Source organism: Sminthopsis crassicaudata, chromosome 1, assembly GCF_048593235.1.
Source record: "Sminthopsis crassicaudata isolate SCR6 chromosome 1, ASM4859323v1, whole genome shotgun sequence".
NCBI classification, from domain to species: domain Eukaryota; kingdom Metazoa; phylum Chordata; class Mammalia; order Dasyuromorphia; family Dasyuridae; genus Sminthopsis; species Sminthopsis crassicaudata.
This window is the reverse complement of record NC_133617.1, coordinates 664,712,900-664,727,078: the sequence shown is the minus strand read 5'-3', so window position 1 is coordinate 664,727,078 and position 14,179 is coordinate 664,712,900. Positions and strand designations below refer to the sequence as shown.

The following is a 14,179-nucleotide window of genomic DNA, read 5'->3' as shown; positions in this document are numbered from 1 at the left end:
AGTCAGGCCAAGAGAGGGATAGAAAACTATATGTGTGACTTCAGCTGTATCTAGTCACCACTCCCCTAACCCCCCCAAAATCTTCTCACACTGCAGTAAATATTAGGGTTTGCACCAGAAGTGGGTATGCACAGGAGGGTCCCAAGGAGGCTGGGGAAAATCTTTAGAAGAAAATTCAGCAAGAAAAGACAGGGATTCAGTACTGTGTCCCATGATGGAAGACATTTCCTACTTTGAATTCTGGGTTGGGGATGGTAAAAAGCAGCCTTAAGATTTCATGATGCCTTGAATCAGGACTCCTAGGTCCTAACCTCAGCAACATCACTAATTCACTCCATAAACTTTGGGCAAGACATTGTTCTGGGTCTTAATTTTTTCATCTGTAAAATGAAGCAATAGGACTCAGTGATCTCTATGATCCATTCAGCTTCAATCTTTTTGTTTTATATTCTAAGGACTGTCTCAGCTCTGACATTTGGGGTTTCTATAATTTCACATAAATAAGACAGACATTATAATCAGTCTCAGAAGAGAGAGGTCCAATGGGCTTAAGAAAGGGCACCTCCTCATAGCTCAGTGTATATTTGAAGAACAGAGAATCAACGGATCCATCAATGAACACGAATTTATTGAATTGCTGCTATATGTAAAATACAGAACTGTGCTAATGTCTCTCTATTTAACATTAATGAGCACCAGACCCTCTCCCCCATACCTTTGGCTCCCTCTGCTTGCTGAATGGCTACCACCTTCCTGTCAATTTTTAGAACCACTCTTTCTGATTATCCTCTTCTCTAGAATTCTCTAAAGGCCTCAAGGTTCTTCCCTCTTTCCCCTTGAGGCCTATGAAACTCAAATACCCTAACCCAGGATAATCCTATCCTTTCCCAAGGAGCCTGTCTTCTCTCTCTGGCCCCAACTCCTACCCAATTTGTCAAAGATATCTTCAGAGAGTTTCTTGATCTGCCCATTCAGCCTTGGAAATCAGTCCTCCAACCTCAGCCACTCAGCCTCTGGAGCCTCCGCTCCCTGAGAGGTTAGGGAGGGGATTAAAATCCTCAGGAAAGCAGCAGGAAGGAATCCAAGAGATGCTAGGAGGAAGTGCAGGACAGCTTCCAGAGACAGAGGGGAGCTGGATGGGGTGGGGAGGGGAGGAAGAATTCAGAACAACTGAGGAGAGGAGTTCACAGGGCCATCATGACACAAAGGCGCCCCAGCAGAAGGCCGGGTGCGATCCCGGAGGAGACCCTGAGGATGGCGGCTGCAGAGTTCAGCTCGGCTATCTCCCGTTCTATCCATTTAGAGTACTCGCTGATCCGAGAATAGACTCCTGGGGTCTCCAGATGAGCACACCCCAAGGTCCAACTCACTACCCCTACTTGGAACCACGTGTGGTCAATTTCACAGACGAGCGGGCTCCCATCATCCCCCTGCAGAGAGAGGTGAAGGACACTTATTAGGGGGGGCTGGGAAGGGTGGGGAGCAGAGGTCTGCCAGGCTCTGGGGAGCCACAGGAGCAATGCAGGCAGATGTCTAGGCAGCATTGGAGCCTGGGCAGGGCATGGGGACAACATTCAGACTTAGCCTCAGACACCAGCTGGGTGACCCTTGACAAGTCACTGAACCCTGACTCAGTTCTCCTTATCTGTAAAATGGGGGTAACCTACCTAACCGAATTGAGGTAGGGTGGGTAAAATGGTAGCATGAGAGCCCGATGACACAGTATCTGGCACACAGTAACACTCTCTATATGTTAGCTATCATCATCATCATTATCTTGACAAGATTACTTGGGAAGTCTACTGTCTTCCTGTGGCATGTATTTAGGACCTGACTCCAGTGACCCTTACTGGTAATTCATTCAGGGGTGAACGATATTGCCAGAAGACGCTGGAAGGCATTGCTATGGGAGATTATAAAGTTGTGGGCAAGAATCACATCATTTTAAGAGCACAGATGATGTCTGCAGGACAGGCACAGGTAGAAAATGCCAAATGAGAACCAGGAAGAATTTTTTTCTTGGAGTCTTGTAAACCTTGCCCAGCTCTTTCTACTAGAAAAGGAGGGCTGGAAGATACATATGCATCCACATACATACATGCCTACATATATTAGAGATGCATGTATAACACACATATATGTATATATATATATATATATATATATATATATATATATATATATATACACATATAGGTGCATGTTGCTGCTGCTCAGTTATGTCGAAGTCTTCACGACCCCATGGACCACAGGACTCCCTGCTCTTTGATCTCCCACTCATTGTATCTTGAAGTCTGTCAAAACAGCTACATCAGACCTGATTCTTTTCAACAATGAGATGATTGAGCCCAGTTCCAATGATCTTGTGATGAAGAGAGCCATCTACACCCAGAGAGAGGACTGTGGGAACTGAGTGGGGATACAATACAGCATCTTCACTCTTTTTGTTGTGGTTTATTTGAGTTTTTTTTTTTCTTTCTCATTTTTTCCTTTTTAAACTGATTTTTCTTGTGCAGCAAGATAATTGTATAAATATGTATACATATATTGGATTTAGCATATATTTTTACTATGTTTAACATACATTGGATTACTTGCCATCTAGGGGAGAGGGTGGCGGGAAGGGAGAGAAAAATTAGAACAACAAGATTTTTCAAGGGTCAATGTTGAAAAATTATCCATATATTTTGAAATATATGTTTTGTTATGTTTGCATATGTTCTGAAAATAAAAATCCTCAATAAAAATAGTAAAATTTAAAAAAGAAAAAATCAGATGGAAGAAAACCATTTTATAAATATATTGTTAAATCTAAATTGTTTGATAATGAAGGTGAAACTTCTATTTAAATGTGTTTACATATTAAAATGTCAAGGAAAATGAAAAATCTCCCAGTCCAAATTGTAAAAGACCTCAAATTCTCCCTTCTATCACTAAGATCTAGAAAAGTGAAAAAAAAAAAAAAACCCTAATATATCAAAGCGTCAAAGAAAAATGAGAATTGGCTTCAGCCCATGGAAGAGATCAAAAAAGGATTTTAAAAATCTAGTGACAGAGGTAGAGGGCAAATTGGAAAAAGAAATGAGAGTGATACAAGAAAATCATGAAAAAAAAAAAAAAAAGAATTGACAACTTGGTAAAGGAAGCACAAAAAATTAGTGAAGAAAATAACACCTTAAAAAACCAGAATAGATCAAATAGTAAAAGAGGCACAAAAATTCAGTGAAGGGAAGCATAACTTGAAAAGTAGAACTAGCCAAAGGGAAAAAGAGTTACAAAAGCTCCATGAAGAAAATATTTCCATAAAAATCAGATTTGGGCAAATGGAAGTTGATGATTTTATGAGTCATCAAGAAACAATAAAAAGAAAAAGAATTTTTAAAATAGAAGAAAATGTTAAATATCTCATTGAAAAAAACAACTGACTTGAAAAATAGATTGAAGAGGGATAAGTTAAGAATTATTGGACTACCTGAAAGCCCTGATCAAAAAAAAAAAAAAAAAAGAGCCTAGACATCATCTTTCAAGAAATTATTAAGGAAAACTGCCCTGATATCTTAGAACCAGAGGATAAAATAGACATTGAAAGAATTAACCAATCACCTTCTGAAAGAGACTCCAAAATGAAAATTCTCAGGAATATAACTGTTCCAGAGACCCCAGATGTAGAGGAAAACATTAGAAGCAGACAAAAAGAAACAATTAAAATATCATGAAGCCATAAAAAGAATAACATAAGATCAAGAAATTTCTATACTAAAGGATCAGAGAGCTTGGAATATGATATTCTGGAGGGCAAAAGAGCTAAGATTATAACCAAGAATCACCTATTTAGCAAAACTGTGTATAATTCTTCAAGGTAAAAAAAATGAATATTCAATTAAATACAGGACTTTCAAGCATTGATGAGGAAAAGATCAGAGCTGAATAGAAAATCTAATTTTCAAATACAAGACATTAGATAAGCATAAAAATGTTAATGGGAAAGAGAAATCATAAAAGATTTAATAAGGTTAAACTATTTACATTCCCACATGGGAAATGATATTTGTAGCTTCAAAATTTTTTTTCATTATTAGGACAGTTAAAAGGAGAACATGGGTGTGAGCTGAATATGATGGGATGATTAAAAATAAAGAATATTAAGGGGTGAGAAAGAAGAATGCAAACTGAAAAGGGGAAAAGGAGGAGTAAAATGGGGTAAATTGTCTGACATGAGAGGCAGAGATTTTATTTTACAGTGGAAACAAAAAAGGAAGAAGTGGAGGAGAACACATGAATCTTGGCTCAAAGAGGGAATAACAAATAGATTCCAGGGGAAGGGGATATCAAAAGAGACCGATAGGGAAGGCAGATCGAGAGAAGCAAAACACTTTTGAGAATGGACAGGATGAAAGATAAAGATAAATAGGAGGCAACTAGGATGGAGGAAAATACATAGTAATCATTACCATGAAAAAAATTTACAGCAAGTTTCTCTGAGGAAGACTTCATTTCTCATATATATAGAGAACTGAGTCAAATTTTTAGAAATAAAAAGCCATTCCTCAATTGATAACTGTCAAATGATAGGAACAGGAAGTTTTCATTCAAAGTAATCAAAGCTATTTATAATCATCTTTAAAATGCTCCAAATTACTACTAATTGGAGAAATGTAGATTAAGACAACTCTTAGCTACCTCCTACACCTATTAGATAGGCTAATATGCCAATCTATGACAAAAAGGAAAATGATAGATATCAAAGGGGATGTGGGAAAAGTAAGACTCCAATGCACTACTGGTGAAGTTATATGCTGATTCAACCATTCTGGAAAGAAATTTGGAACTATGCCTAAAGGGCTATGAAACCATGCATATCCTTTGACTAAATAATACCTTTACTAGATCTGTATCCCAAAAAGATTAAAAAAAAAAAAAAAAAAAAAAAAAGGAAAGGACCTTTATGTAAAAAAAAATATTTATAGAAGTTCTTTTAATAGTGGCAAAGAATGGGAAATTAAGAAGATATCCATCAAAGAATGGCTGCACAACTTGTATATGATTGTTATAAAGCAAGTAGGGCGCACTCAGAAAAACCTGGAAAGACTTTTATGAATGGATGCAAGGTAAAATGAGTAGTATATGACTGTATATAGGAACAGCAATACTGTATGATAATGAACTATGAATAAGTTAACTACTCTCAGTAATGCATGGATCTAAGACAACACGATGAAAAAAACGTTATCTGCAGAGAAAGAACTGGAGGAATCTGAATGCAGATCAAAGCATACTTTTTCTTTCTTCACTTTATTTTTCTTCTTTTTGTCTGTGTTTTTTCCACAGCATGACTTATATGGAAATATATTTTGTATGAACACACTCGTATAACCTATGTAAAGCTATTTGCCTTCTCAATGGGCAGGAAGAAAAGAAAGGGAAAATTTGGAACTCAAAACTTTTCAAAAAGAACATTTAAATTGTTTTTACATGTAATTGGGGGAAAATAAAATATTAGATTTTTTTTTTAATGAAAAGAAAACTGTTTGAAAATGGTCTGTGTAGCTACTGTTTTCCCCCGGGGCCTAACATCGGATCTTGCCATATAACTGACATTTAATAAATGTCTGGGGAATGAATGATCTGAGTAATTAGCAAAGTTGCAAGAAATACAGATTTTTGTACTATCTGAGGAAAAGCTTCCTAACAACTAAAGCTATCCAGAAGAAAAAGGAGCTCGCTGCTTCGGGGGGCAGTGAGCTTGTGCTCCCCACCATAAAGAAGGCCTTCAAGGGAAGAAGCTGGCACTTAGTCCAGCTCGTTATTAGCTAAATAACAACAATAATAATGTAAAATAAGAGTAATAATGGCACCTACTTCCCAGGGTTGTGAAAATCAAAGGACGGAATGGTTATAAAACAGTGAGCAGAGCGCCCGGCACATAACAGGCACTAATAGAAGCTGGCTATGACCATCATTGTCAATGTAAGATATAACAGTGTAACAATAATACAGTAATAGTACATAACCGCTAGAATCCTCATCACTAGTATTTACACAGAACCATGCTGAGGACGAACACTAACAGTACGGCAGATACAGTGCCCTAAGGAAGGGATGGCGGCACCAACGTCCTCGCGTTTGTCCCTTTGTCCCCTGGGAAGGAGGGGCTATTGTTACGGAGGCAGGCAGCGGTTAAAGTGACTCGCCGCGAGGCCCAGCTGGGAAGGTCTGAGGCCGGCCGGGGCCGCCGGGCTGCCCCCGAGGTCGCTCCTCTCGGACCACGACGGCGGCCGGGCCGGGGAAGGTCCTCTCCGCGGCTCCCCCCGAGGACATTTGCCCTCCCAGAACTCACGTAGCAGAAGTCCCTTCCCCGGGAGTAATCGCTGCACACCATGCTGGAGGAGATGATGCGGACGATGCTGGGCACTTCGGTCACGTCGTGATAGAGAGTGTCGCAGTCGTCGTTGTGCATGATCGAGATCTCGGCTTCCTGGAGGATCGGCGACAGCGGCACTGGGGGGAGGGGGTTAGAGCCTGCCATCCCTGCTGCAGGTTGGAAGAGCCTCCCCCCCCCAACACTCATACTCATACACACACACACACACACACACACACACACACACACACACACACACACACACACACACTCTCCAACAACACTCTCCCGTTTCAAAAAGAAAATGTCTGCCGCCGGAAATTCCTTCATTAGAGGGGGGCTTCTTTCGTTAAATCACGTCTTGCCAAATACAAATGCTCTTGGGGGCGGAGGTCGCTTGGGGCCTTCCGCCCTAGAGCTTGCTTCCCTGGGGGCGGCCAGAGGGATCGGGAAGGCAGAAGGGCCGCCGGCCGTGGCCCCTCGTTTTGGCCCCGGGGAGCATGTGGGAGAAAGGTCTCGGGGACTCGGGCCTGCAGAGCGCCGCGGGCAGCGGACGGACTGGGACTCGGGCATAATTAGCCGTCAGCAGACTGAGAGACCGCCAGTGAAACGGGGAGGCCATGGCGGCTGCAGCGGGCTAGTCAGGAAACAGGCCAGATTAATTAATGAACAGTACCAAATTAAGTTAGTCAGGAAGCAGGCGGATGGAAATGTAAATAGAAGCTGAAGGGGGTCCAGTGAGGGATGTGACCCACCAGAGCTGAGGAGGAGGAGCCCAAGACCAGTGAAGAACACGGGAGGAGGAAACCGAGGCCGCCCGTGCTCCAGGGGCCATTTTCTCACCTCTTTCTTCCGGGTCGCCCACTTTGGTCTGGCCCCAACCCGTTATCCAGCAGAAGGAGCCGACTCTCAGATCGATGGCGGAGGAGGCGATGCAGACGGGAGACATTTGCTTGGTGTAATTCACCTTGTAGGCCAGCTTGAGAAGGGCTAGGTTGTTCTCCCTGCCGATCCACGACCAGTATCTGTTCTGCTGGTAGTTGGGGTGGATCACCACTTCCTGGACCGAGACCCGGGCAGAATGCGCAGTTTCTTCAGTGAGTACTGTGGTCCCCAACAGGACACTTAAAGTATCGTTCCTGTTGGAGAGAGGAAAGACATTGACATTGTCATCATCACATCAAAGCGGAAAGAGCCCTGGACTTGGGGACAAAGGGGCAACATCGGAAAACATGATCGGGGCCTGGCTGCGCCGCTAGCTAGCGGGACCTTGAGCAAGCAGCTACTGAATCTCTTGGACCACGATTTACTCATCTGCAAAATGAGAGGGGTTGGACTAGACAATCCACTCTGTAAGATCTGAGACATGAGTGAAGGGACACCGCCATGGCTTTGGGAGTGTTGTGTAGGGTGAGATTTCAGAGGCACAGAATGTGAAGTGCCAGGAATTCCTCTGCCTCCTCCCTGGCCTGGGGTCATCCAAACCATGTTTGAACACCACCAGTCACAGGGAGAGAGTGCCAGTCTTGTGGAGTGTTGATTATTAGAAAGTTCTTTTTACAGTCAAAATATGTATTGTTTCCCCTCCAATTACCACACTTGACTGCTGGCATCAAGCAGAAGCAAGAGTCAGTGCATAGTGCCCACCAAAAGGGAGGCAGACTCTGCTAGAGAAACTTTGGGAATCTGCTTGAGGCCCTGTACTGTTAAATGTGTTCGACAATGGCTTGGATAGACAAAGATGTCAGCTTTATCAGACTTTATCAGATTTACAGAGGACAGAATCAGAGAATCTCAGAGTTGGAAGGCACCTCAAAGGCTATAAAATAAACCTGGGGGCAGCTAGGTGGTGTAATGGATAGAGCATGGACTCTGGAGTTGGGAGGACTCGAGTTTAAATTAGGCCTCAGGCACTTACTAGCAGTGTGTTCCTGGGCAAGGCACTTATCCCCAATCTCAGCCCCAAAATAATCCACTTGGGCCTGAACAGAAGCCCTAACCCAGCTAACAATCACCTAACCTCTGTTCCAAGAACTCAGAGGGAGCAAGAAACCACTGCTTTCTGAGAAAACTCATTCTGCTTTGGGATCACTCTAATGACTAGAAATTTCTTTTTATATCAGCCCAATGTGCCTCTTTGCAACTTCCATTCATTGCTCATAGGACAAAGTAGAAATTATAATCCTTCAAATATTTAGAGATGGCTATGAGGGGGACACCCCCCAAGGTTTTCCTAAGGTAAATATTCCCATTTTCTTTGGTCAGTCCTCATAGATCAGGACTTTGCCCAACTTGGTCCTTTTCTGGATGCTGTCCAAGCTAGTCATTATCCTCCCTAAAATATGACCCTCAGAACTAAATATTCAGATGAAGTCTGAGCAAGGCAGAGGGTCAGCAGGGCCATTCCCTCTCCAGTCCTATACACTGTGCTTCTCAAAGCAAGCTAAAGATCAGATTAGCATTTGGGGTTGCCCTGCCATTTTTATATTGAACTTGCAGATTTTTCCCCCTTTTTTTGAGGAAAAAATTGAGGTCCAGGGAAAGTGTCACTTAAATTCAAGCTAACATATCATTTTCCCACTGTACTTCTCTTGAAGGATAGTGTTTAATTCTAGGTGCTATACTATGGGAAGACAAAAGACAGGAATAAGTTTAATAGTATGATATAGGGAGTAAAGATCATGCCATATGAGATTCTGTTCATCGAACTAAAGACATTTAACCTGGAGAAGAGAAGACAGAGAGGGACATAATTATAGTCTTCAATAAGTTTAAAGAATTAGTTTCAAATAGCTTCAAGGATTTTCCTTGGCTGTGGATGGGTGGGGTACAAAAGGAGGACACACAAGAAAGAGCAAAGGACTGCTGAGGAGCATATTCTGACTTATAGAGGGTTTGTTTTTACCTTGGTCTCTCTTCCAAATCTAAAATGCTCTCCCTTCTCACCTCATTTCCTGGTTCCCTTGGCTTCTGTTAGAACCTAGTTGGAGGACCTTCTAGATCCTAGGAATAGCCCCTCAGCTGCTGGTGTCCTCCACTTTCCAATTCCCTCTATCTACTATGAATAGATCTTGCATGTACCTAGTAATTGGCATATGATTTCTCCATTAGGATCTTAGCTCCTTGGGGCAGGTAAGTGAATTTTATTTTATTTATTCATAAGCTCATTTATTAATTCATTAATTCATCTATTGACTCATTCATTCTTTTATTTACTTATTCTTCCCCTTTCTTTGTTTCCCTGGTACTTGCAGTGCCTGACACAAAGGAAACAGCTAATGTTTCTTGACTGCTTGGATGACTGAGTTTAAGCAACAGTCGAAACAATATTCAAAAAATTAGAGTAATAAAAAAGAAGACAAACTGACTTGGGAGGTAGGGTTGGGTTTTTATTCCTTATTTGTGCAGGTGCTAGATGACCAATTGTTGGAGATATTGTAGGGATTTTAAAGTGTCTTCTGCTGAGATTGAAATAAGGTTGGAGCCTCTCAAATGATCCTTTTAACTAAATTAAACACTTACCCTACAATTACATTGAAAAAAGACCATTTCCTCCTCTGATTGTGACACAATGGCCATTCTCACCTCTATGGGCTTTTTTTTGTTTTCCAGGCCATCCTCCTTGCAAGAATCTCCCCCAGCAAATCAAAACTATCCTGCCGAACAGGGAAAAAGCCCTGGGCTGGGAAATCAGCGGACAATTTACAAAGTATTTTCCCACAACACTGTAACACTGGGGTAGGGCATTTATTTATCCACACCTACTGACTGAGTGGTTGGCTCACAAAGGGTCTTGGAAATGTCCAACTCACTTTTTACACAATTAGCAGCCGTCAGCACCCACTTGGGGCAATTAGGGACCCACCACACCGGTGTTCTTTGCCTTGTTGAATGCTCACTTGCCATGGCCATTTCCTAGCCATTGCATCCTCTCCGGCTATAACTCTCTCAAGGAGATAAGAATGACCACAGCCTGGGGAAAGAGGAAGAGAGATCAAGGGTGAGAGAGAAATGTGGTAGAAGAAGAAACAGGAAGAGGAGGGGGAGGGAGAGGGAAAGAGAGAGACAGAGACAGAGACAGAGACAGAGAAGAAATAGAGAAGAGAGAGAAGAGAGAGAGAGAAGAGAGAGGAGAGAGAGAGAGAGAGAGAAGAGGAGAGAGAGAGAGAGAGAAGAGATGAGAGAGGAGAGAGGGAAGAGAGAGAGAAGAGGAGGGGAGAGGGAGAAGGGGGAGAGGAGGAGAGGGAGAGAGAGGAGAGAGAAGAGAGAGAGGAGAGAGAGGAGAGAGGAGAGGAGAGAGAGAGGGAGAGAGGAGAGAGAGAGAGGAGAGAGAGAGAGATCGAGAGAGAGAAGAACCCCACCCAGATCCCGCCTTCCTTAATCCCTCTCTTCTTCTCAACTCTTCTCCTCTATTCAACCTCACCAGTTCAAAAACAACCATCTTATAAGGCTGTTAAAAAAAAAAAAATTCTGGATTTGAGATGACTTAGGTATGAATCCTGATTCTGATACTTAATGTGTGACTAAGCAAATCATCAGAGTTCCATTTTCCCCATTTGCAAAATGATGATACTTGCACTTACCTACCTCATAGACTTCCTAAATCCACATGCAGGAGACATGGGAGACATGATTAATGTTCTCATTATTGCTGCTGGTCTCCTTAGCTCTTAGTAGTGACTAATAAAGGGTCACCACTCTGTAACTTCCCTCAGACTCAGTTTCCTCAGTTGTAAAATAGGGACAGCAATGTTACTTACCTCTCAGGACTGTTGTGGAGGTCAATGAGATAACATTTAAAAGACTTCACAACCTGAACTATTATGGACACTTTGTGTCCTAAGGAGTGAAGCAATTAAATCTCGTTTAAGTGTCTTGGTCATGTTTGGCTCTTTGCCCATGAGGTTTTCTTGACAAAGACATTGCAGCGGTTTGCTATTTTCTTCTCCAGGAGCAAACAGAACCCGTGCCCAAGGTCACACGGCTAGAAAGTTTCTCAGGCTGAATTTTTAATTTCAATCCACTTTATTTCCATACATAGAGAGACTGTGGAGAGAGACCTGGTTTAGAGTTTTGACTGCTGTTAAATCCCTGTTCTGCCATTTAATACCTATGTGACCTTGAATGATCACTGAATGTCTGTCCCTCAGTTTCCTCACCTGTAAAATAAGGCAGCTGAACCAGACAGACACTAAGGCCTTTAGGCTCTTTGTGAACCTAAACTATGACTGTTATGGGGAGTATTTTGGAAATGATCCTTGAGCCAAATAAAGTAGTCCCTCTATGAAGACATCTGTAGTCTGTGTTCACCTGCCTGACTTGTAGTTAACTCTTCTATACCTTGTATTTTTTGTTAGATGAAAACCCTTACCACTGACTCCCTCGGTGTGACCCTCCTAGGTCCCTGTTTACTTATCCGAACACTGAGGGAATTCGCTTAGTTGGCCCATCCCATTTCAGGGTTAGAGCTGAAGTACTTTTGACCCTAGGGGTCAAACCCACAGGGAGAATTCCAGAATTGGGAGGTCTCAGAACATAGTATGTGGAAGTCTAGAACATAGAAATTCAGAGGTGGGAAGGATCTTGGAACATAGTGGGATCTAGATCACAGAATGTTGTGATGTCCAGAGATGGGAGGGGATCTAGAACACAATGTCTGGAGCTGGGAAAGATCTTAGAACATAGGATGACAGAAGGACATGGTGTCCAGAGACAGAGAGGGGCCCGAGCTCTCGCCAGCCCAAGCCCATCCCGCCAGGCCGGAGGACCAGAGGGCTAGGGGCAGGCGGTCAGGGAAGGTGGGGGCGGGGCGGTGGCGGTTGGGGCTGTCCCAGAGGGCGGGGAAGGCAAGAGGGGGTGGGGGAACGCTCCATGGGCACCCCTCCTCCCTGCCGCCCAGAAATAATTCACCTGATGCATCCTCCTGGGTGGGCGGCTCATCAGCAGCGGAGCCTGTGAGGAGAAGAGGGGGTGGGGATGCCTAGTTAGGGGCGCGGGGGCACGCCCTCTCTCGTCCCCCCTCCCGTTCCCTCCTCAGGCCCCCTCCCGGCAGGGCCCTCACCCAGGAGCAGTATCAGCAGCGGGAGGAACGGGGCGCCCAACATCCTCCCAGTTCTGCTCCCTGAGGAGAGTCCCGACAGGACCCCAACAGCCCTTATAACCCGGCAGCTGCCACACGGCTGCGGCTCTCGAGCCACCCTCTTCATTGAACCCTCCAGAGCTGCGCCTCTCTGCAGAGCCTCCTACTGGGGGCATCCGGGAGTGCGCTCCCTGCGGAGCCCCCTGGGGAGGAGCACTCAGCAGCGCCTCCCCTGCGGAGCCCCCTAGTGGGGTGGAGCACTCAGCAGCGCCTTCCTTGCGGAGTGTGGGCCATCTCACTGGCTCCTCTATACCGGACGCCAGAGGTGCTGGAGTTCGCAGGATTCCCTCGTTATCCCTCCTCCTGTGCGGCTGAGAGGCTTGCCCATGGGGAGCTGTGACCCAGGGTGTCTGGCTCTTAGCTGACTCTGTGGCTGAAGACTTCCCCTTCTTTGCTTCCTTCGTCCAACCCTAAACTCTCTTACCTGTCCTTCTCCCAGTCGGGCTGCTGACAGGCTCTTCCTAAGGACCTGGACCCTCAAGGAATAGATCTGAATGATCCAGAAGAGATCCAAATAGAATCTGCGGGCTCATCCTTAAGCGTGACATCCTCTCGCTCCCAGGCTCTGGCAAGCTCTGACTTGGGGGGGGGGGGAGGAAGTCCCATAAAATCGCTATCTTTGGTTCTCATAAGCCTTTTCCTGAATTCTCAGGGGCACTGCCTTTCCCAGGTTCTCAGAGTCTTTCCTTTCTGTGTTTCCTGGTTAAGTAAGTTGTATCTACCTTCCTCTGACACCCTCCCCCCAACTGCTGGCTCTTTATTCCCCCCCGTTAAGGGACAGGTCAATTCTCCTAGAGCCTCTACAACTGTGGATCACAGCATTTGAAGGAGTTACAGCATTTGAAGGAGTTGCAGGGCCGCCTTTGCTGACACAGGGATTGTAGACTGGGAATGAGATAAATTGGAGGCAGAGGAAGGGAAGAGAGATCAGACAACACTCACTCTCCTTCTATCATCCCCTCACAAGAGGAGAGCCATTCTTTAGGTTAGATCTCCAGCAGCCACTGTTAGGTGGCTCCCGTGTATTCCAACAGCTCCCGGTTACACAATACACCTCCCACCCCCTCAGGAATAGTTCCAGTCAAGAGCAAGTAAGTGGGCAAAGGCACCAAGAGTTAAGTGGCATCAAATTTGAAATTGGCAATCCAAGTTGAAGGGGGCATCCAATGAACTAGAAAAGCAGAAATCATGGCATTAGATCATAGTGGTATCCTGCCTCCTCCATCACCTTGTATTTCTCTTTGGATTTGTTTTATGTGTGTGTGTGTGTGTGTGTGTGTGTGTGTGTGTGTGTGTGTGTGTATATATATATATTTATTTATTTATTTTTTCTCTTTGGATTTATTCTATGCATGTGTGTTTGTGTGTGTGTGTGTGTACGGACTTATTTTATCTTGGGACTCCTAATCAGTAGGACATGTTTCATTCATTGTATTTACATCCAACACTTTGGCGAATAGTGGCCAAAATATAGATGGTGCTTAATAAATGCACCGGATTGATTCTGATTTTTTGATTGCAAAGTATAAGGGCCCTTTAAATGGGAGGACACAGTGCATCGGGAGATTGAGGCCCGGAAATAATTTCTGTGGATATTAGGACTGCCCTTGGGCGGGATCCTGGCCATATTGAGATAGCTTCGTAATGGGTGACTCTCTCGCTGATTGGCTGTGTGTGTG

General features: G+C 44.1%; 1 protein-coding gene across 3 annotated transcripts; it reads right to left on the bottom strand.

The window, feature by feature from the left end:
* Positions 1-607: 607 nt before the first annotated feature.
* LOC141539498 (serine protease 30-like) lies at positions 608-12,723 on the bottom strand. 3 transcript variants are annotated; one of them, XM_074262492.1, is made up of 6 exons: positions 12,423-12,723; positions 12,272-12,313; positions 10,174-10,334; positions 7,205-7,500; positions 6,338-6,498; positions 608-1,430 (listed from the first exon to the last, which is right to left on the bottom strand). In XM_074262492.1, exons 4-6 carry the CDS (start codon positions 7,308-7,310, stop codon positions 1,185-1,187), a joined length of 513 nt encoding a protein of 170 aa, XP_074118593.1. In that variant the 5' UTR covers positions 7,311-7,500; positions 10,174-10,334; positions 12,272-12,313; positions 12,423-12,723; the 3' UTR covers positions 608-1,184. The 3 variants fall into 3 exon arrangements, with proteins under 3 accessions (XP_074118593.1, XP_074118505.1, XP_074118681.1); XM_074262404.1 differs by having other exon boundaries at positions 608-1,466; positions 6,317-6,498; positions 12,423-12,722; XM_074262580.1 differs by lacking the exon at positions 10,174-10,334 and having other exon boundaries at positions 12,423-12,601.
* Positions 12,724-14,179: the final 1,456 nt, after the last annotated feature.

Coding starts and splice junctions, on each gene's coding strand:
- LOC141539498 (XM_074262404.1), bottom strand. CDS start 7,310: ATGTCTCCCGTCTGCATCGCCTCCTCCGCCATCGATCTGAGAGTCGGC. Junction 6,499..7,204: donor GGGCGACCCGGAAGAAAGAG/GTGAGAAAATGG, acceptor CCCTCCCCCCAG/TGCCGCTGTCGCCGATCCTC. Junction 1,467..6,316: donor TGAGTTCTGGGAGGGCAAAT/GTCCTCGGGGGG, acceptor CACCCTTCCCAG/CCCCCCCTAATAAGTGTCCT.